The sequence below is a fragment of the Festucalex cinctus genome, chromosome 19 (assembly GCF_051991245.1).
Source record: "Festucalex cinctus isolate MCC-2025b chromosome 19, RoL_Fcin_1.0, whole genome shotgun sequence".
NCBI classification, from domain to species: domain Eukaryota; kingdom Metazoa; phylum Chordata; class Actinopteri; order Syngnathiformes; family Syngnathidae; genus Festucalex; species Festucalex cinctus.
In genome coordinates, this window is record NC_135429.1 from 9,301,873 (window position 1) to 9,325,955 (window position 24,083).

A 24,083-nucleotide genomic window follows, 5' to 3' on the forward strand; every position below is an offset into this window, starting at 1 on the left:
CATGAGCTCTAGCCAAACCAATCATTGCCTGGTGAAATAAAATGCACCACCAGCAGTGCACCGATGTGTGAATGTCATCACACACAGCAGATATAAAAGAAAAAAAAAAAAAAGGATAAAAAAATCCACCAGTCTGCTGTGAAACGCTGAGAGATTTGCCTGGCAGTCAAACGGCATTGTGGGACCTTGCTTGGCGTGAGCTTCAGTGCAACAGACGTTCATTCATATTCCAAAGTTAGCGCTATCGCCTTGATTAAATTTGTTTTCAGTCAAAACTAAACACTGTTAATCCCTTTCAAGCATAGGTGGCTTAGGCTTCATATGGCTCCATTAAACTCACGCAAAGCCGTTTTGTCTGCAACAAGGGGACCGTAGGCTGCAAATGTAAAAGACGAAGACAGCAACAGAGAGAATTTGTATGACTCATTTCTCACGAATTTCAAGTCATAGTTGCCTCTCACATTGAGGTTTTCGTCACCATAAACCAATTTTATGTTTATTTGTTCCCTGCTAACAGCGCATGGGTCATTGTGACCACTTTTATGTTGACATTTCAAACCCAATATACTTCACATGGTTGATATAAAAAGAATAGTGACAGGAGAAGATCTTTTGCTTTTTTTTTCATTTTTTTTTTACGTAGGATTTAAATATTAAATATAACGTAATGTCTTATTTCGCTAAGCCGATCAATGACATCATTGATCGATCAGGCGAATTAAGACAATCACCGATTTTTACAAAAAAAATGCAAAATATTGCCCGATCCTGATCCAGATGTTTATATCGTTGTAAAGTCTAATCTTAAACAAAGACCTACATATCGCAATATACTGTTACATTTTTCCTTAAAGGCCCGGTCTGCCGTTTTCACTCAGGAAATTGCACTTTTTAAATACAGGATGTACACACTACCTTTTTCTCAGTCTACACATCTGGGCTTATGTTAATGTTTGGTGGTGATTTTGTCCTAAACCCCCACCCCCCAGCCTGTATTTTGCTATTTTGTGTTTGTTTTGTAAACAGCGGGACGTTTCTGTGGAAAGACAGCGTTTACACCCCTCCAGCCAATCGCAGAACGGGGATGGGGTGGGTGGATGTCGTGTCGCAAACTGGGCCGGGCGAATTTGTCAGCTGTGTGATGTCACTCGCACGGATTATTACATTTTTTCACTCACTCATTCACACATGTAAGCTTGAGTGAGTGAATGAGTGAGTGAGTGAGTGAGTGAGTGAGTGAGTGAGTGAGTGGGTGGGGGGAAAAAAAAATCAGTGCATGCTGTCAAATTGCCGCGGGAGTGACGTCACACAGCCGACAAATTAGCCCGGCCTTGTCCGCTGTAGATGAGTTGAATTGGCATGATTGGGTTTAATCACTATTAATTAATTGATTGGCAATGCTTCATCCACATCCCCCCGTGGGCCCGTCAGCTCCAGCTTGTGGCTCACGTGTCGAACTGCTGTGCGTCACAGATGCGTCGTGTTAGCATTAGCGCTTATTTATAGTCGGGATCCGAGAGCTGAAGTGACTGATTGTCGCGCTATATCGGGGCTGGTAACTAATCATATTCTTCTGTTTGTATGCACGTATGGAGGAGGTTAATCAATCAGCCAGCATGATCTTTTTTTTTTTTTTTTTTCGCCTGGTATACCTGATGTCCTTTGTCAGCCGAGGCAGACGGGCCCACATTAGACAAAGAACAGTCAGGATAGAACATTTGACGCAGGCTGAGCCTCGCCGATATATCCCGAAATGAGTTTATCCCTCCCTTTGGCCGCGCCTCGAAACGACAACACCATAACTCAAGACCCGACGGGAGTGATGTCATCACTCGCGACAAATGGGCCTTGACTCCCTGGGAGCTTTATCATGTTAAATGCTGTGAGTGTCGGACCTAATGACAGCGCTGGAGACCCACATTGATGTGCTGATGGTCTACGAGGAGGTGCAGGGACAGCAGCTCAACCCTCGGGTGCACCTTCCACCGCAGTAAATAAGCATCCGCAACATAAACTGCGAGAAGGACTCAAACGGAGAACGATGGGGGAGGCGTTCTGTTCTGCTGTTCTTGTTTGTCCTTTCATCGCGGCTACTTTGTACTGCTGGCAGCAACTGCAGTCTCACACTCCTGCTGATGGGTTATTGTTTCTAGCTTCCAAAAAAATGTCCACTGCACCTCGCCTCCTTGCCCCAGCGTATATCTTGGATCACCTACCGCGGCCCTGCCGCATCCACAGATTTATTTCTCAAACGTACCTTTGGTTTAAATCAGCCCATAACCAAGCTTGTAGCTCAATTTACTGGGGATTGAGTATCTCAACAATAGTCCAGCAAAAGCAAAAGACTGGTGTGTGGGAGGCCAGGGTTCGAATCCCGGTTGGGGCAGAATTTAGTACAACTTCAATTTCATATAATAATCATTGTCCAATTATTTAACAGCCATTATATTCAATGTCATTCTACATTATTATTTCACAAGCATTCATGCATTCAAATATTAGCATTCACCTTTCAGCATTGGGCAGCCTCCCAGTACTCCGGCCTTCCTGGGTGGAGTTTGCATGTTCTCCCCGTGCCTGTGTGGGTCTTCTCCGGGTACTCCGGTCTCCTCCCACATTCCAAAGACATGCATGGCGGGTTAATTGGGCGCTCCGAATTGTCCCTACGTGTGCTTGTGAGTGTGGATGTTTGTTCGTCTCTGTGTGCCCTGTGATTGGCTGGCGACCAGTTCAGCGTGTACTCCGCCTACTGCCCAAAGCCAGCTGAGATGGGCTCCAGCACCCCCCACGGCCCTTGTGAGGAGCAAGCAGTTAGGAAAATGGATGGATGGAGCTTTCAGCATTCACACGCAATTTCTCCAGTAATTGCACGTCTCGTTACATCTTGTAGTTGTGTCTGGAACGTATCCCTGCAAGGGTTCATTGTATTTCTTAATAGGAGAACAGTGGTGCGTTCTTTCTACTCCGCGCTAAGCACAAGCTGCCTTCTACACAAATGCTGAGTTCACACAATTGTCCAGAACAAGACTGATGCGGATCGGAAGCGGGGTGCAACCAAGGCGGTTATTGCGAGCGGTGCCACCGTTAATCTGGCCATCCATTACTCACATAGTATGGGGTACGGAGAGTCATGTGTGCTCCCTTGAACAGGCTACACGCCACAAAGCGTGAAAGTGTCTGTGTTATTGCTTGTAATACTCCGGCCTTGTCTTGACCAGATCGGGTGAATTGGGTCATGCTTCAACAGGCGCCAATGGAAAGTTGAGACCGCACATTTTAGCCTCCATGACAGTTGTTTTGTAATCTACTATACAGGGTGTCCCAAAATTCAAGATGCAGTTCCATTTTTTTTATTTTTTATTTCGATTTATTTTTCATCTTAATATTATTCCTCACACTTTTTTGACATGCATCTACTTACACATAATTCATCCAATTCACATCGTTCCAATTTCAGCATGTTCCATATATTCATGAGGAATACAATTTTTTTTTTAATTAACTCATTCACTGCCTTTGACAAGTATACTTGTCAATTGTATTTTTTAGAGCGGTGCTAAATGGGGGCGAATCTGAGCATGCTCCACTGTAAATATCAAACTTGGAAACAACTTTACTGATGCCCAACCACCGGTAGATGACATCATTGCCCCATTTTATAGGAAATAAACACAGTTTCAGAGTCCATGGGAGAAATGGCTGTATTTTGGCAAACCTACATTTTTCTGCTGTCAATTATAAAAGAACGGGACGGGACAAAAAGTAGGGAGTCTATTCTGTTATTTGGTAGATTCGGTTTATATATAATTATTGAATGTAATATCACGTGAGTATTGGAAATGTAAAAATTTTCTATAATGACTGGCAGTGAATGAGTTAAAAAAAAAAATCTAGTTTTCCCAAAATTACAATTCTTTCTACCACATTCGCCCCCCCCCCCCCAAAAAAAAATATATATATATCAATATCAATCTCACCATTCTTTACATTCAATATCACATTTACATCGTTCCAGTTTGAAATTTCAAACATTCAACTTGATTCACCTTGGAAAATATTTTCAACATTCCAAAAATTCACACTTAGCAAAAATTTCCCAAATTCACACTGTAATTTTCACAATTTTCACAGTTTTTATAAAAACAAAAACAAAAATCACAAATTCATATTTTTTATTATTCACTTCTATTTCTACATTTATTCACCGATTGACACAATTCCAATTTCAACACACTCCCCCCCCCCCCCCAAAAAAAAAAAAAAAAAAATTAAAAAATCATGCTGTTTTATTCCAATAATTACAGTTTTCCACAAAATTCAAACTTTTTCCACCAGTGGCACATTCAACTTAACAGATTTTAATGGTTCCTATTTGAAATTTAAATTATTTAGCACATTCAGTACATATTGGGAAAAATGTTCAACTTAACAAAAATTCTAAAATTTTACCATTAAAATACTTGCAAAAGAATTTTAAATTTGTGATTTTTTCTTTTTTTTTTTCCGATATTTTTTTGACTGTTAAAACCTTTCAACTGTTCAGCTTCTAATGAGGTGTACAAAATTGCCAAAATATTCTAGGTACACAGCGGATTCTTGCGTGTAGGCCATCCCAATGGGGCGGCCATATTGGTCAAACCATTAGGGACACCCTGGATTCTTGTGTGTGGACCTTCCCAATGGGGGCGGTCTTGTTGGCCAAAACATTAGGGACACCCCAGATTCTTGTGTGTTAGCGTCCCCAATGCTCTATTCAGGTATGATTCGAACATACCAGGCCATCATCATTTGATAGTTTCAGCTTTCCACTTTTTGTAAGCACATCATTCATGTTATAGTTGACATTAAACGTAGAAACCTTCAGCATCTTGCGCTCTCGTCAGAAAGCTCCGCCATGTCGACTTTTATATCCACAGTAAATAAACGACCCAAACGCAGGTGCCAGATTAAATCAAGAAACAGAAGATGAGTTGATGCTATTTCTAACTCCTATTTCAGCTTCTTCCATCAATCTGTTCCACATTACTGCGTTACATTGTAAACTTAGGTGTTTATGCTGTGATGGTAAATTTAGTTCCATCTAAATCTAGCAGTTATGCTTTAATGATCAATCTGAGAACGTTAGGAAAAAACAACAACTTCCAATTGGTTCTGTTTCACCAAGCTGTGCTTATTGTCATTCATCCAAAGCCTATTTGCCGATGAAGCCAAGTCGCTTTGTTTCCTCCTCCCTTGGGGGGGGAACAGCACAGCGTTGTGCTCTGCTGACGTCACGGGCGCATTGCAATGTGAGATTGTAGGCTCGGGCTTCTTTTGACCATGGAAGTGCATTGAAAGCAGCAGCCATAGTTTTACAGCTGCTCCCGTGTCTGCACTCAAGGTCGCTGTGAATTTACACAATTAACAAATACGTGAGGTCGTCTGGTAATTTTGAGGAAAGCAAAGATTTGCACAGAAGGTCGAAAGTGGGGGTGCGCTAATCAAGGATACTCAAACAATGAACTACAAAAAAAATCTCTCGAAAGACTGCTGATATTTAACTTTGCGAATGTTCTTCGTTCCCCTGATGCTCTGCTTGCCTCCGATTACAAATAACCTTGCTACTTTCGCTGACGCCGCGTTGCTTTTTTTTTTTCCTTTCTTTTTTTTTTTTTTTTTTTTTGAATTTTCAGATGGAATCAGTGTGACAGGCCTGCCAATCTCCAGTCCTTTGCGTCAAGTCCTCAAGCCCAGGGCCGAAAGCAAACCTGTCAGCGGCGAGTCCGGCAAGGGGGAGTACAGTCATGTTAAGGTAAACACACCACGCAAGCCTTTTGTAAAACGCGCGGATCCGTAAAAAGATGACAGCAGTCGTTCTCTTTTATACGCCTACTTCCAACTGGAACAAAACGTGCCACCAAAGCCGCAGCCAGGTGTATTTATCCATAGACCATGTCGTGTCTGCAGATAAACAGAGTTCAGGCAAAGTGCAAAGCGGTACAGTTAGTGACAGGAGAGGAAAAGTGGCAGAGTTGGACAGGCGGACTAGAATGGCAATTAACTGGAGTGATGTGATCTACACTGGGGAAGATTTTCTGCATGTCAGAAGGGAAGAGGAGGGGACACGTCTACCTGCTGCGGGTCACCCGCAGCCTTGACAACGGCAGTTTTGGTGGCTTGCCCTGGAAAAAAAAAAAAAGTGTATATTCCTCTCTTCAGAACAGAGAACATGACACTGAGATGCTCTCATACAAGGTTTCAGTCAGGATTGTTGGTTTGAGCTCACCAAGATTGCTTTCTCCTTTTAGTTTAACATAAAATGATTTACTTGTTTGCATGACTAAATAGGTTTTCAGAATGTTTTTAATTTACATTTACAATTATTGAATTAGACTTATGAGAATATTTTCGTCTCACCCTTGCTGATTTCAATGTTTCTGTAACACTTTAAGTGATTAAAACACGTTACTTTCATTGATAAGCAAAACCATTTCACCACTTACTGCCGCCGAAAAATTTTATTTAAAATGTAATGTTTGTGGAGTTTTTATAATGTCCTTTATATTTAACTCATTGGCTCCCAGGCATTTTCACAGAAGCAATCCCGTTCGCTCCCGGCTGATTTACCGGATTTGACTGATTTTGCAAGGCCCGCAGAATATTGCGTTCTAAACATGGAACCTATCAAAAGAAAGATTAGTCTCTTCTTTCATCAGGAAAAATAAGTATATTTCTAGCTGTTTCCGTTTTGCAGCAATGAGTATTAGTATATAGACAAGTTTCATCAATTTTCACAAATCTATTTAGAATTGTGAGTAATTGAGCTTTTTGTCAACATGGCCCTGGTTGATCTCCTTTGCTTTGCTGCCACCTGCAGGCCGTTTGTGTAATAACTACCATTTCTGCAACCATTCTTTGGAGTTGAGAGGCTGCATCAAAGCCTTCTGTATGCTCTAGCATAGTGCCGCAGTCCTGCAGGTTTTCCGTTTTTCCACCTACCAACACACCTGATAATGAGAGCTCATCAGTGTGCCTTATAACGATCCTTATCATTAGTATCAGGTGTGTTGGTAGGCGGAAAAATGGAAAACCTGCAGGACTGCGGCCCTCGAAGACCGAAATTGCGGAACCCTGCTCTTGCATTAAAAAAACAAAAATGTATAAATACGTCTTTGGGACACTTAAAACATTAAAAAAAAGAAAAAAAAAACAAAACTATAAGTTAATGGGAGCAAATGAGTTAAGAAGAGTTTCGAGAATATATATACAGTATTTACAATTTGAAGTAGTTCCTTGATTTGTGTCCCTTTTTTTGTCATTGGATTCCAGATTTGCTGAAATTAGCATGTTTTAGGATTTCCGTTGCTATGTCGACCAGTGCCAATCTATCTTTTCATGGGACAAAACGGAAGAAATTACACAAAAGTGCCTGCTATACATACAGCTTATACAAGAGGGTAAATTTATTGTTCCCTCAAAGTAACTTAAAATACAGCCATTAAACCCCTGGCAACAAAAGTGAGTGCACCCCGAAGTGAAAATGCCCATTAACACACTGTATTTTGACATACTGTATGTATGTACTGTAAGTCCTTTTCTCTTCATACAGTCGAGGGGTCTGGAAGCAGAATATACTGTATGGTCCATTTATTTTGGGTTTCCTACTGCATGACTCATACTTGCTATTTTGTTTCAAGAAGTTCATCTGAAAGCCTTGGAGCTCAGCGAGGCATCTCGCACTGCTCGCCGCATCCCCGAGAAAACCTTCCAAACAAGTCGTACCCATGTTTGCCATGTTTACCGAGCCATGTTCTTCTCGCTGACCTTTTTTGCCGCTCAAATCACGGTGACATTTTTGCCAGTGAGTGCCAAAGACGACGAGTTGGATTGGAAAAATGCGCTGCGCCCAGTTGAAGCACATCCCTCGCTCACCTCCCGCAGCTCTGATGCAATCAGATTGTGTCTGCAATGAGTGCCGACGAGCCTTTTGTTATCTCCCGAGTGCCGTGCTGATTGCCCACATGGCTGAAATGGCAGCTTTTAAAAGTTTTTTTTGTTTCGTCTGCCTGGAGGGGGATCTGGAACGCCAGCATCCTCTGCTGTGGGGATGCGTTGACTGACAGGCTGGGAATAAGAGAGAGGAAAAAAAAAAAAAAATCACCTTTTTAATGCGCCATAATGTGGGACCTGTTCCTTCAATGAGTCTTCATGTGAATTTCGTGGCAAGATGATGCCATAGAGGCAAAAATATGCCCTCCCCCCCAAGAGCCAATTATGTTTCATATGTCTACGTTGCTGCCAAGATGCATCCAAGGCAATTCAATGTCCTGACGATCGTGTCTTGTTACTGCATTGCAGATACGGCTTGTGAGAGTGCGTGTAGGTGCATGTTCCGATGCTGAGGAAGTTTATATGAAGCCGCCTCCCACCTGCGTCAATAGACCCGCAATACTTTTTTTTTTTTTTTTCTTTTTTTTTAGATGAAACAGTCCCATTAATGGAATGATTTACAAGATAGATGAAGTTTTTAATCAACGATTAAAGGAAAATAGAATTTAAAACAAAGTTCAACAACTTTTTTTTTTTTAATTCTTTTAGTGCGTTTTGCTTTTGGTGTAGTTACTCTGGCTTATCACCTTCGCTATGACGAAGTCTGCAGTCGGCGATAATTGGCACATTGTTGTTCAAACTAATCCAGAAGCAACATTGCAAGATAATAGTAATTGGTTATGCACAATGTGTGACTTGTTGGAAAACAAACACAAGCAGAGATGGCAATTGTGGAGCTACATCCAAATAACATCACAAAAAATATTTCACACAGATGTTAAAAGATAAAGCAACATGTTATCTAAGTGTACATTTGAATGTTTACATATAGGCCAGAGTAATAACTAAAAGAAATTCAAATCCAAAAGTCTCAAGTTATTAAAATATCCCTTTTAACTCATTTACTCCCAGCCATTTTCTCAGAAACAATCCCGTCCGCTCCCGGCTGTTTTACTGGATTTTGACTGATTTTGCATGGCCCACAGAATATTGTGTTCTATTGCTATAAAGGCATGGAACCTATCAAAAGAAAGATTAAAGTCTCTTCTTTCATCAGGAAAAAAAGTATGTTTCTATCTCTTTCCGTTTTGCAGCAATTAGCATTAGAAGAGAGCTAAGTTTAATCGGTTTTCACAAGTCTATTTAAAATTGTAAGTAATTTAGCTTTTTTTTCTAGATGGCCCTGGTTGATCTCCTTTGCTCTGCTGCCACCTGCTGGCCGTTTGTGTAATAACTACCATTTCTGCAACCGTTCTTTGCAGTTGAAAGGCTGCATCACAGCCTTCTGTATGATCTAGCATAAAAAAACATATAAATATGTCTTTGGGACACTTAAAACATAAAAAAAAAAACGTATTTACACGTTATTGGGAGCAAATTAGTTAAGGTGCCTGTCATGCTTTCGCTTGCACAATTCTCCAAATGAGACAAAGCTTCAACCTGTCATTCCCAGTTTAGATAATTCTAAAAATGTCCCATAAAACAAAAGAGAATGAAACATTGTATATTGAATCACCAAAATATTCAACCAAGCCATGAACTAGTTTCGCCTCATAAAAGTCCGCTAGCTTTATGCTAACGTATAATGTGAAACATCATTTATGGGCTAATTGAAATTGTATGCATGGAGTAATGAGAACCTTGCAAAGAGCGAACTTCACAGTTTGCATCGACCATTCAGAGTATGTTATCGCAAAATTGTGAGTTGTGACTCACAGAGGTTAGGTTTAACGTGAGCTGTGATTGGTCGTTACGTGAGCCATGAGCAACGGCGATGTCATTTTCAGTTGAGGGGCAAAATGGCTGCCCCATGAGATGGTAGATTCATCCATCCATCCATTTTCTTGACCGCTTATTCCTCACAAGGGCCACTGGGGGGTGCTGGAGCCTATCTCAGCTGGCTTTGGGCAGTCGGCGGGGTACACCCTGGACTGGTTGCCAGCCAATCGCAGGGCGAGATGGTAGATTTTGCTGCTTAATTCATATTACACAAGCACATATTTATCAGAATCCTGTGTTTAGACGAGTGGGGCTGTATACAACATATCACTGTCAAGAAAATGTTAAATTCGGACTCATCCTTATACAATACTGTAAAAACCCAATAACAATTGCTAAAAAAAAATGCAATATGGTGGGGGTAACTATGAACTGTAAAATAGTGGGGTTTCAGTATTTGTCATGTGACAATCTGTTGCACAATCTTAAAACCAACATTTCTTTTTTCAAATGACAGTCACATCACAGTGAACGTTTGTTTGCAGCAATTATCGGCTATTTGATTGAAACTGCCTGCTGCCGCCACTGTTGCCTTTCAGCTTAATGAGAAGCGGACCATTATCTTGTTTCCAAACCAGATGGCCCGAATGGATCTGATTTTGCCGTATTTGTACGTTTGTCACGACCGCAGAAAACATCTGCACGGGATCTGAATACAACACGTGTCGGATACTTGTGGTGGGCAGAGCTTCTTTAACGCTAATCACATTGTGTGAGGGGGGGGGGAGACGTCTTTGTCCCCCTGCCTGCTTGCCTGCCAGCCAGCCCGAGTGCTATTTTTAGCCGGCGAGTGCCGCAGACGGCGCTTCAGCTCCCCGATCCCAGCTTGTGATACCGATATTTATAACTGCCACAGCTGTCTGCCCAAATGTGTTCCTCCATCTTAGCGACCAAATGACGTTCTCTTTCTTGGCTCGGGATTAAAACCACTTCCTCTTCCCCCCCCCCTGCTGTCCTTTGGCTTGTTTATCGTCATCATCAGGTGTAGTTTTGACTTTGAAAGAGCTTCTGCTTTTCAAGGTGGAGCTTTACTTTCTGGCTGCTCAGACACTATGTAGCTGAGTGAAGGCTTTCACATTTTCAATCCCTTTTTTATTGCCTTTTCTCCCCGATATAGCTCACGTCTTACTTGTTGCTCACACCACGGAGCAATGTTTCCTTTATTGAGCCACATATCGCTGGCGTCGGGCCGGAACTTTGTACCTCCAAATTTGCCACTTTTCATGAGACCACAAAAATGTTGTGCTTTTTCACCCATTAACTTGTCATCATCAAAGTGAGCAAGCCGTTTTCAACACTTAAGATTGGTCAGTAATTTGTACAATTAACACACACCCACATGTATGGACTGACCAATACTATGGAATTTTGAAAAAATACGAAACTTAGCAAATTGTGACTTACGAGGTTTCAGCCCGGTCAGCAATATTCAATGTGAGAGGGACCAGACCCTGTCATGAATAATTCAAATCTGTCTGTCATTGATGCTCACTCCTCCACAAAAAGCTTTACTAATGCATTTCAGGTGTCTCAAGATGGCGGCAAATCACTACTTTTATCTTAGACGTGACAGAGACCTGTCTAAATGAAGCTTCTGTCCTCACTTCAACCTAGTGCCTTGACCAGGGCTGGGCACACTCGGTCCTCGAGGGCCGGAGTCTTACAGGTTTTGGTTGTTTTCCTTCTCGAACACAGCTGATATGTGATTAGCTCCTCTGCAAACTGTGCATAAGCCTAATAACGATCCTGTTGATAGGAATCAGCTTGTCTTGGAAGAGGGAAACCTCCAAAACCGGCAAGACTCCGGCCCGCACCCGTCCTTGACTCTAATACGCCTGATCAGAATTTGTTATGTTTGTAAATCTGTTATTAACTCATTCACTCCCAGACATTTTCACAGAAGCAATCCCGTTCGCTCCCGGCTGTTTTACTGGATTTTGACTGATTTTGCAAGGCCCACAGAATATTGTGTTCTATTGCTATAAAAGCATGGAACCTATCAAAAGAAAGATTAAAGTCTCTTCTTTCATCAGGAAAAAAAGTATGTTTCTATCTGTTTCTGTTTTGCAGCAATTAGCATTAGAAGAGCGCTAAGTTGCATCAGTTTTCACAAATCTATTTAAAATTGTAAGTAACTGAGCTTTTTTTCTACATGGCCCTGGTTGATCTCATTTGCTCTGCTGCCACCTGCTGGCCGTTTGTATGATAGCTACAATTTCTGCAACCGTTCTTTGCAGTTGAGAGGCTGCATCAAAGCCTTCTGTATGCTCTAGCATAAAAAAACAAACAAAAACATATAAACACGTCTTTGGGACACTTAGAACATTAAAAAAACGTATTTATACGTTATTGGGAGTAAATGAGTTAATTAGCGATATGAATGGCAACAGGTGGATCCACAGGTTAAGTGTACCGTCTGCCATCAAGTGGAAGAACTTTTAAGCATCCATTTTAAGGCCTTCATTATGCTTAAAAGTAACACTTAATCCTTAAATCTGCTTGTTAGTGTTTGTAAAGAATTTGTAATCAGTGTTTTGCAATGATCAGAACCTTAGTCAATGCACTCTGAACTAGCATAGAAAAATATCGAATCCATATTTCCCAGTTGTAATGCTCATATTTATTGAATGAGATTTGTTCAGTTTGATAGAATTGAAAAACCGTCTTAAATTTGGCCCTTAGGCAACAGACCGAATCTCTCACTGGATGTAGAAGACAACAAACAATGTTTAAACATTTATCAGTAGTGGGATGCATAAAGGGTTCTGCTATGAGATTAAGTTTCAGCCAGGTGTGGAATTTTGTTGTTCGCAAAATAGGACCTGGTCTGATGCAACTGGACAGAATGTTAAGCCAGTGATAATGTATGTGCCTCTCTTTTAAAGCATACTTACCTATCATTAACTCTTTGACCGCCAAAAACGTTTAATGACATGCTAAAATCCGAATGAATGCCGCCATAAACGTTAATTGACGTTTACTAAGTTTTTTTCTCTCTCTCTCTCAATGGGGAGTGCAACATCTTGTGCAGCACTTTCTGCTCAATGGGTTGTGGAATCAAAAACACCCACTAACTATGCCAGCAGATGGCAGCATTGTATCTTTTTTCCAATGGGCTCACGGTATATGAAATTACAATGAAACATGATAAAATTGAACGTTTTCAAGAATGACGTGAATGATCAAAGACTTTGTCACATTAAATGTAATTCATAGAGCGTCAATAAACAAAACAAAATATCTAAGTCACTGTTGTGCAAAAAAATATTTTCAATGTCACTCAAATTATGTATTTTCGAATGGTGAGGACTAAAGAACGGAATAAGGTAGAAACACTTTTTTTCTGTTTATGTAGTCGTAGCGCACAATATTTTGTTTGCCTTGAAAGACGAGTGAAATTGCTCGAAATCGGCTGGCACTGTTGGGGTTGTTTTTTGGATAATGTTTGGCAGTCAAAGAGTTAATGTTGATTTTAAATGTTGCGCTTATGATTCAGGAAGTGGCACACAAGCTAACAAACCCATGCTAACTGAAGACCCTGAGACTTAAATCGACCTTAAAATGGAACATTTCAAAACCAAAGAAGAAAAATCTGTTGTTGCTGCTGCTTCATCCCTTGATTAGGATTTCGAGTGTGCTTTTACAAAGTAGCTGTTGTTTCATGAATCGGGTCGAGCCATTGTGGACACGGTCCAGGGAAAAAAACAAAGCAATTGCACTCCACAGGTTGTGAATGGGCTCAATGATTCCGCATTATTTATGAAACTGCGCTGCAGCAACTGTGCGCTCGCTACTGAGAAGACATGAAGTATTGCGAAAAGTTTTAAAGCCTTATCAGAGTTCCTCATTGTGGTTCTATATTACGCTGCCGCCTCGCTGTTCTTCTCCATCCCAAGTTGCTGACAAACGTCTCCTTCAGTGAATGATTTGGCCTTATTTAACACAACTGTCTCCACCGAAGCCTCGGGGGGACAACGCACGGACTAAATAAACCATCCATCCTCTTGTGGCGGCGAGCTCGACGCAGCGCGCGGCAATCTGTCAAACCGCAGCTATTTTTAGACCTCGCCGTCAGGTCTCGGAAAGTTTACTGCTGCCGAGCGGACCGCGCTTCGCCCGGAAATGCGAGTCGGGGGTAATTGAGACTAATCGAAAGTCGTCATCATGATCATCGGCGGGGTCACGGCATCCACACGCTCGGCGCTATGATTTCCATAAGCCACTTTATTACCTCTGCCAAGGAGCTTTTTGTTCAACAAGTGAGGTTTATTATCCAGTGTGCTAATGATCTTGTTCCTGCTTTAGTGATGTCAAAACAATGAACAATAATTCCTTATATATAATATATATCCTATCACATGTTTAGTATCTGAAAATCCCAATTTTAGCATGTTGGGCTTTTTTTTTCTTTTTTTTTTTCTTTTTTTTTTTAAATCACCACAAAACCCTTTTCTAAAATTGGTGTCAATGAATTCTGTCGACTGAGACCCAAGTATTTTTAGGACGAGCTAAGTTAAAAGACATTGTAGAAACCTTCTTTGACAATAACACTGGTTTAATAAAAGTGATACCTCCAAACACTATATATGATCATAGTTTTTCATCAAATTCTCGCAATGTTTCATTCCAGTCGGGTGTGACCGCATCAATTATTCACGTCTACGGCTCCATCCGCATCCAAGCCGTTGCAATAGCGAGGGATTATCAAGATACAAGAAACAGTTTTTGTTCATATGACAGTGACAACTTATTTTTTCAGAACACCCTGTAATCTATCAGTAATCTATGCTAATACAGTAGTGAAGTCAGAATTACGGTACATTTTTGACTGAAAAACACCCATAGGGCTTAAACGTCAAACAATTAAATGAAAAGTTTACCGTCTTGCACCAATGTATTCTTATGCCACTGTGCAAAGTAGCTCATTGTGTTTTTCGTAACTTTGAAACGTCGTATGTTGGGCCTGTCTAATCCAGAAAATTTACTTTTCTGGCAGGTTTCTGTAAACAAGTTGAAACAGGTGTTTCAACAAAGATTCAAACCCGTATCTCCTGATTTGACCGTGCCGTTCAAAATCTTCCGTCAGTCAAGTAAATGTAGTGAAATCTGGTCAGAAGCAATCACGTCAAAACTTTTACTGTATCGTAATCTGGTTCAGTTTGGCAAATATCACCAGGTAAGTTTGCAGCTTGGCAAACTTAGCTTGTTCACCTAGGTGAAATAACTCCCATTTTTTGTAAATATGGTACTTTTAGACAATTCCTAGACTAGAAATAACACTGTGGGCACAGAGAAACCATGTGAGGAAAAACACCCATAGGTGAGCTCATCCACACTGAGAGGGATGACAGTCCACGGCCACTTAGGCTTTTCGGTGATTTACTCACTTCCCTCCATGAACTTTTCATCCATATTTGATGGAGCAACATGGTGAGCTTGTGATTTGCACATCTACGTTACAGTTCTGAGGTTCTGCTTCGGCCTTCATTCCAGTGTGTTCTTGTTGGTTTTCTTCTGGTATTCCGGCTTCTTCCCACATTCCCAAAACATGCATGTTAGCTTCATCGAAGACTCTAAACTGCCCATGAATGTCCAAGTCCGATGATTGATTGGCAACCAGTCCGGGGTTGGCTCCACAAACCTTACGGACAAGCACTATAGAAAACGGATGGATCGATATCCTTGGACATGTTTGAAGGTGTCAAGCGCCATCTGTGTCGCTTCTCCCTTCACCACTTTATCAGTACGTTGCAGCCTGTAGACGAGGTTGCCTGAACATAAAGCACATCCCTCACACAGCGGCAATAAATGACGACAGGCCATGAGTGAAAATCCTGAGTGGAATCCCTCGGGGGGGGGATCGGGACGTTGGCAGATTTTTCGTTCAGCCTGTCACAAGACTCTCGCTACACGTGACGTCTTTTGCCGGAACCGCGTTAGCTTTTATGCTTCGTCCAACACCGCACTTTCTTGTATCCTGAGTTGTTGTTTGACAACATTCTGTAATTATAGGCCTCTTTTCATTTTTCATTATTCCACTTGATGATAATTGCGGTGTATTAATCACTCCACTGCATTTTCTTTTGACTGCAAATCTTGAGTGGTTTCCTGGAGGAGTCCCACTTCCACTTCGATTGTCAAATGAAACCTTGGGGATACAATAAAAGGAGTGCTGCTAATGTTTGAGTGAATTCCAAAAATGGTGCACTTGACTTCCTCGGTGAGTCAGCAAACCAGTTGGCTCGCTTTGTCATAACCGCATTGGCGGAGAGTCAGAGAAGCATTTTCCATCAAATTCATGGAGCGTACTCGCAGCAGGCGGGGTGGGTTGGGGGCATTTCATCCTGGCAAGACCAAAGTTACAGTCCTGTTAGGAATTGGGATATTTCCAGTTGGAGACTTTTTGTTTCTGGACATCTCGTTTTTTCATCGTACCTGCACCTGTAGGAAGCCAATAACATCTTGTTTTATGTGTTGGAGTGCCTCCCTTGGGCGCCGTGTGTCTCGTTCATTGCACCTGAAGGCTATCATGGACCCTTTGTTCCCTCGCTCATTCTCTTGTCTTAAACTTGCTCCTTGTTGTCTCGTTATTAACTCCGCTGTACGTCTCCGCCATTTCATACTATGAGTAGTTTAAGTATTTGTCTTCAATCCCTCTTGATTTAGCACAGCCTATCCTTGTTATTTTTTTTCCTTTTATTGTTTTACCTTTGAGTTTTAAAACGTTTTGGGTCCAAGAGCACACTTATTTTCCCATTACCAACTAAAATAAGGAAGTACATTTTAAGGACTCAAAAGTGTTTCATATAGAAAAAATAATACACTTTGAAAAACAAACATTCATACAGCTATGTCGTATTTGTATGATGATGCATTTGCGGACCGCCAAGCTTTGGCTCACGGATCCTCTGGGGTTCCCAGAGCTCAGTTTTAGAACCACTGGTTTACTACAACTTTTACTGCACTTGTTTTCATCTGCTCACCTTCAATATACCGAGTGCCAATTCCCTCTTAAGCACACAGCTACTAAATTTTATCTGTCCTCGTAAACATAGAGAAAAAAAGCGGGCGGCATACATCTTACACTCGTTGACCTGCCGCGGCTTCTGTAATTCCTCACCTTTTGTCTTAAACAACAGGCCAATCTCACCGAGACAGTTTAAAAAAAATTTTTTTTAAATAATCTTTATGTGTAACGATTCCTTGAAGGGTGCAGAACTATCTTTTTTCAGGAGGTGCAACTACTAGACCAACCAGTCGAGAGTGCAACTGTTATTGGAGTAGTCAGTTTGATCTGAGGTTCAAACATTTGAAGTGATTGTTTTGCTGTTGCAGTTAACTATCCAAATCATGTTGTTTCCTCACACTGGAGGATCTTGGGGGTCACAGTTTTATTTGGATCCCATTCAAGTGTGCGTACTTTCTACTTATTAGAGAGTGATGAGATATTAACATGGGCCAAAAAATTGCATTTATTCCGGTTGAAAAAAAATTCATATATATATATATATATATATATATATATCATTAAATATTTAATTCTGTTTGGAACGGATTTAGTATTCATTATGGGTTCTGCCTTTTGAATTGAACTACTTACATCAATGTTTTCCACAATACTAAATTTTATTGATATCTCATCGCTGTGATGTACGTCCAAATATGGTCATACGGCTTTATATGCTACATCATGTTTGAAAGTCTAGATGTTATTTACACAATAATAAGTAAATATAGTCATGTTAGATACATTTGAATAAGCCCGTTTTAGTAAAATGGATCGCCGTAATTATGGTAAGGTCAATTGCGGACAGATGGCTCCTTAAGACCTTTGGAAAAGATTGGAAACCATGATGTAACCATATCGTTTAATTTTAAATTAGTAAACTCTTTTCGGGTAGGATTAATGTCGTTATTAATTTAATTTAAATTCCCCAAATGAGGTACATAAACAACATAGTTTGGTCTTAAAATTTCTTATTCTAATTCGAGTCTTTGGAAATAAAGTCAAGCGTTGTCTTCTTTGGCATGTGCACTCATGTTTTATTCACTCTTGTTTCTGAATTGATAGTATAATGTTGGGCTGAGGTCACAGATCCACAAATAGCAACTTTTATTTTTCTTTAAGATCCATTGTTCTGCACAGTCTGTACGGGTACTGAATCAACTCCATCATGAATCGTGATCGTTTACTTTGTTGACTCCTCTCGCTGTGCGTGCCGGCAGCAGCCGTGTGCAAGCCTGCCGGCATGTAATTAATAGAGAGTCGAGCATTTCATCATACTTACTGGACTTGAAGTCATGTGTGAAATCCAGTCAGCCTGGCCGAGCGTGCTTCCATATGCCGCCGCCCTCCATGACTGCATCGCTGTCCGACCGTGTTGCAGTCACCCAGAACAGGATATTTGGGTGCCACCATGCCGCACCATCCATTCCACTTGCTTTCTTACTTGACAGGTAATTGTTGGTGATGGCGGCGTGCTTTGTAGACAGCAAAGTATAATACACAGTTTGTAGGGATGACAAAAAAAAAAAAGTCTGGCGCAAATGTCTGCTGTTGTGTTGAGATGTAATTCGTCTTCATTTCAGGCTTTTGGACTTTCAGCTCCATTTGTGCGATCTCTAGTGGTAAGAAGTAACAAAGTGCAAATACTTCATGACTGCAAGTACCATAGATTATTTTTTTCCTTTTATTCCTTACATTTGGAAACTGACATCTATACTTTCTTCTCCACTTTCACTGTTGTGGCGCATGCTGGTTAATGTAGCGACACCTACCTGCAGTACAACCACAGCTTTACATAAAAGAGCTTCTTTGTTTGAGGCCCCCAAGGGTTCGATGTTTGCCTTGAATCACACATGAATAGAGGCTGTGCTTGCTCGCGTGTCGAGGGGTACTTCAAAACAACTTTCATTTTCAAGCTATATCTTAAGCGCGAAAAATTTCGGGTCAGCAGTTTTAGAGTGGATATCAGAAGACCCCAAGGCTTTTTTCTTTGTGTAGACTGAAACTTTCGAAGCTAACATTACAGTGCTTAACACGTTTATTAGACTACAACCCATTCTAAGGTTTATTCTTCATTTTCCTAGAATTAACTGCATTCTTGGCAAAATCCTTTTTTTCTGTATTTTTGTTGAGTTTATACTAGTCATGTATCAATTGTACATTTGCTTACTTGTGGTTGTTGATGATTGGTTGACATTCTTACTTGTTAGCTTGAGCTTTTTAACTCATTCACTGCCAGTCCAGGACAAAAAAAAATCGTTGACGTCTAAAACCGTCTATGGCAGTGAATGTGTTAAAGTTGGATGTCCGCATGTTTTGAATATTCTTGGAGACTACACAAAAGTTGTTGTTTTTTTAAACTATGTGTAGTAAACGCTGCAATTTACTGTTGTTGCTTTAATACCAAGTTGATGCATAATGAAAAAGCTTTTTTGCACATTGTTTTATTGCGTGTGCAGAAAAAAAAATGAATCTTTGACGTCTAAAGCCGTCTATGGCAGTGAATGTGTTAACATCCACTCAACAGAGCAAAGAAGACCCTCTCTGTAATGTCCACGAGCTAGCCAAGCTAAATTTAGCTTGACCTTACCACAGTAGCATCACTTACTTACTACTTTCTTTTCAGAATCATATTTATTTTTGAAGTATGAAAATGTCAAAGGAATTTACCTTCACAGTCACAACCCATCCAAGAAACATAAAAATATCAATGACCAACAGACGGAGACAGAACGGGAAGCCTGACGGGTTTTCAAGCTATATCCTAAGCGTGAAAAATTTCTATAAGTGTCCCAAGTTTCTCAGATGAAAAATTGAAAACAAAAGGAACGGGGAGGGAAAAACGAGGCGCAACCTCTGTCCCTGTAAAAAAAAAAGGGGCACAGTGTGAACTTGGATAAAACCCTATGAGAGCTTTGTCAGAAGAAAGACCACAAAAACAGTAGGGGAGTTTTTCAGCAAGTACGTAAGAAGTTCCACAAAAGTGTGATGCGAATAGGGGAGAGGGTTCAATGTAGCTGGTATCGAAACCCAGACACTTTAAATCTACATGAAGAAATAAGTTTCACTGTTTCAATATTATTGGAGGGGAGCTTATACAGTAGGTTATTACTAACGTGTTCTTGGAAGCCATAAAGCTGGCAGGCAGACCGTAGAAAGGGATAGCAGTCTTTTTCAGGGATGGATTTCAAATGAATGGCATTAAATGGGGTAATCTGCTCGTTGAAAATGTTGCCTCTCCCACACAGGGCAACAGAATGCTATCAACAGGATGTTTTCTTCTAAACTTCACACTGTTGTATCTCAAGTAAGCACCCTGGGGGGTGAGCTGATTGGTTCAGTGATTGACACCCGGTGCACACACGAGATGCGGTCCCAGCAGTACTCCAGATAGCTATATTGCATGCGGATGCCCTCAAGCCATCGTTCAAGTTTCTCCACCGGGGCCAGCACCGCCACATGAACTGACTGAATGTCTCTCCTGGCTGGCGGCTTGCTTTGCCGCTGCTGAGCAGATGCATCCGAAGCAGGAGTTTTATTTTAACTCATTCACTGCCATTGACGGAAAAAGACGTCAAATGATGATTTTTTTTTGCTGGTCTGGCAATGAATGTGTTAATAAATAACTTTAAAAAAAAAAATCAAAGTGGCCCTTGCAGCTTTCTATTTTTCTGTCTGTGGCCCTCAGAGGAAAAAGTTTGGACACCCCTGCTGTACATTATATCAACAACTTATAATTGCTTCATTGATTTTTACCACGTTTAACTCATTTACTGCCATTGATGGAAAAAGACGTCAAATGATGCATTTTTTGCTGGTCTGGCAATGAATGTGTTAAGGGCGGGGAGAAAAAGGAACATGTTGGGCGTAGACTTTGAATTGATAGAGTAATGGACAGCAAATTGAGGCTTAGGACCAATTCTAATTTGGCTGTTTGCATTAAGATAAGGCTGTTTCTTTGCCTTATCAACATGTGGAAAATAAGGCTGTTGGCAAGTAGTTATCGCTGTTAGCTTGTGTGTTAACGAGGGAATCTACAATTGTAGTACAAGAGGGATAAAGAGGCAGCACGTGTTCCTCCAAAGCTAACACATGGGGGTGTATTTTTGGCATCGTCAAACACACCCAAATTCAGTCACAGATGTTGTTTTCCATTTCACCATTACGCCGATTCCCACGAGACGGTCCTTTACGTCCTCGGGCAAGACAAATTGGAAGTGTGGACTCCTTAAACCCGCGACACACTTGTCATTTTTGGTGTCAGGCCTTCTTAAATCAGCACAGTCCCCGAGAAGTTGCCGGTATTTATGGACGCTGGTGATGTATGGCGGCGGTTGCAAGCAAAGATCAAGCTCGCCTTTTTATTTTGACGGCCAATTTGGCAAGCGCTCGCTCGCGCTCTCAAACTTCCCACATACAGCGATTACGGCTTGTACTTTGTATGGCTTTTTACGAGTATTATATGGCGTAATGGAGTCGAGCTCTGCTGGCCCTAGATAACATGTTGCTGAAGTGTTCAGGGTTTTTTTTTACCAACTTAATGCTGTACTTTTATTGCCAATTAAACTTTGCTGCCTCCGGAACAGAATGTGGTGTTAGTCGTGGGGTGTGTGGAAGGACGGTTAAGTTCAAGAATACCAATTCGATATTTTCGTTGTAAGTCTACAGGTGTTGTCACGGTGATGGGTTCAAATGTCTCAATTCAAGTCAAATTCAAGCGCTTTGTAATTGCTAAGTAGGGATATGTGGTTTGGTAATTGGAGTCAAGGAAGTACACTTCTCACAGACATTTATGGATATTAGGCTACTGGATGAAATTGTAAAATCAACCTAGAATACCTTATAACCTTTACAGCTGAACTCAATTTGACCTTCTCTAAACTTTCAATGAATGCGCAGCAGCACAGCTGGTCCATTTTCAGTACATTTTCCACAACTTGCTGTTCTCCAACAAACAAATGAATGGCAAAACTCACAACAAAGGACTGATCCGTGACTCGACCAACACATTTCTCGGTTCATTTAAAATCGGTATTTCAGATATGCTTTTTTTGAGATAAAGACGATCGCTAACAATTGATCAACAGTACCTTTCCACTGCGAATGTCATCAGCAGGTTGAAATTAAGACACAAGGACTAGAAGAGTCACAGAAAGGCATAGAAGTGTACAATTTTGGCCAATTAATTGAGCCGACATCTGAATTTTGCTCTTCAGTTCCTTGCTAGAGCAGAGCAAGTTGTGCAGAAGGACTAAAACATCGAACAGTTGGACATTCAAACGTTTAGAGGTCAAATTAGGGTCATAATGCATTTAAGGTTTATACTCAAATTTCATCCTAAAGACAAATATGGATGGAATGATATCCAAACGTCACAATACGATAATTATCACAATATGAGTATAACATATGTCACAGTGCTGCACTCAGCTGAAACGGGCAAGAAGTCATGTTTTTTGATGGAGAAGTTGGAAAATATTTGCTGGTATGTCTGATTTATGGGAGTGATAACCACCACAGTATGTCTGGTAAGAACATAGTTTTGTCCATGTGAGCAATAATCAGACAAGCTTTTCTTTATTAACTGACGTCATAGTTGTAATACAGTTTATATAGTATAGTTTATATGAATCTCAATGTACATATATAATTTACAATCATTAATAAAACTTAATATTTAGTCACTACTTGCTAATGCTAACGCATGCACACATTGTGAATCGAGTCAATTTGTGTAGGAACTGAAAGTTGTTACGTTCCCCTTCATCTGGCCTTTAGCGTGGGCCTTAAATGTAGATTGCCAAAACAGGCCAAATTAAAATTAAACTGCACTAATAAAGTAACCACCAGAGGGTGCTGGAACTGTACAACCTCGCCTTTTTTAACCGATGCGCTGCTTTCATTATTGTGACATGACGACGTTATCAATTTTAACACATTCACTGCCAGTCCAGCAAAGATGCATCATTTGACGTGTTTTTCCGCCAATGGCAGTGAATGAGTTAAGATTGCAATATTGCCGTTGTCGTTACATTCCTAAAGGCCAATTTGAGTAACTTTTTGTGAGTCGTGTCTTTAAATGGACAATCTTTGTATGTCGGGGAGAAGCTGAGAGTGTTTTGGGATATACTTTGTGGCATATTTACAATTTAAGTAAGTAAATTCTAAACATTTTTAGGGGGCATCTATTAATCATAGTTTTTTGCTTTTCATGGCAAATAGAGAGGGATTACTGCATAATGTTTTGTATTTGAAGGATCACACTGATAGTGAATCGGGAACGAGATACACAGTTGTAGTAAAAAAAAAAAACCTTAATTGAGGGCACTGCGACAAACAAACAGTTTTCCTAATCTCTTTGACCTGTGTACGTGGTCGGGCTTCACCCTGCGACACGTGCTCACTTCTGGCACCGTCAGCTTATTACCGTGGGGGCATTTCTCAGTCTTGGTGTGATTGAAAAAGAGCTGAGAGCGAAGCGAGCGAGCGAGCGGGGAGGAGGTCTGAACAGATGAGGAACTGTAAGTCTGTTGCAGCCAGCAAAAGGGATATGGGAATCAGTGTTTGCCAGCGTCTCTGAGACAATCGCGACTCCTCTGGAGACTCATGCTGAGGCCATTAGTGCCATACAGGCAGCCGGCGGATCACACAGCTTCCGCCGCCTGCTGCCTGCAAATTATACTCTACTTACATTCCCTGTGCTAGAATGTTCTATAAAATGTTGAAAAAGTATTGGGGAAAACATTGGCAGAGACACTAGTGTCAAGTTGACAAACACTTTCGGTTTCACCCCATGAAATATTTGCAGCCCGTTATCGGCGCCACCAGTTTTCTCTGCCACTGTGCAAATAATGTTAAAATGTGGTTCTGAAATTGTTATTCGAGATTTCAGCAACAGATTATGTGAATCTGGCTGCTTGGCAGTCATTGTGGTTTTTGATAGAAGCCATCACTTGAGTTCAGCTTTGCTAGCTTTTTGTGAATGTAAATAGAACTTTTGGCCCGGAAACAGCCAAGTCAAGTGAATTGCTGATAAAAGAGAGATTCATTGCAGGGGGGTTGGCACGCTGTAAATATGCTACAAATATTTCACCTCAAATGCATTGCACTTGAACACATTGAGTTATGAAATTGGTCTCGACGGTAACTCAAGAAAATGCAAGATGGTTATCAATGTGGCAGCTAAAGCTTAGAGAGACATATTATAGATTTCCATCTTTTGTGTCTTTACAACACTTATGTGACTTGCTTTCATGAAGATTTCCAAGGA

General features: G+C 40.9%; 1 protein-coding gene across 4 annotated transcripts in view; it reads left to right on the top strand.

Moving 5' to 3' along the window:
* Positions 1-24,083, top strand: part of trappc9 (trafficking protein particle complex subunit 9) — a 133,871-nt gene that overhangs the window by 47,157 nt on the left and 62,631 nt on the right. For all 4 annotated transcript variants that reach the window (XM_077507023.1, XM_077507024.1, XM_077507025.1 and 1 more), the window contains one exon: positions 5,673-5,791. In XM_077507023.1, the coding sequence (XP_077363149.1) occupies positions 5,673-5,791 (119 nt within the window). The remainder of the gene's footprint in view (positions 1-5,672; positions 5,792-24,083) is intronic.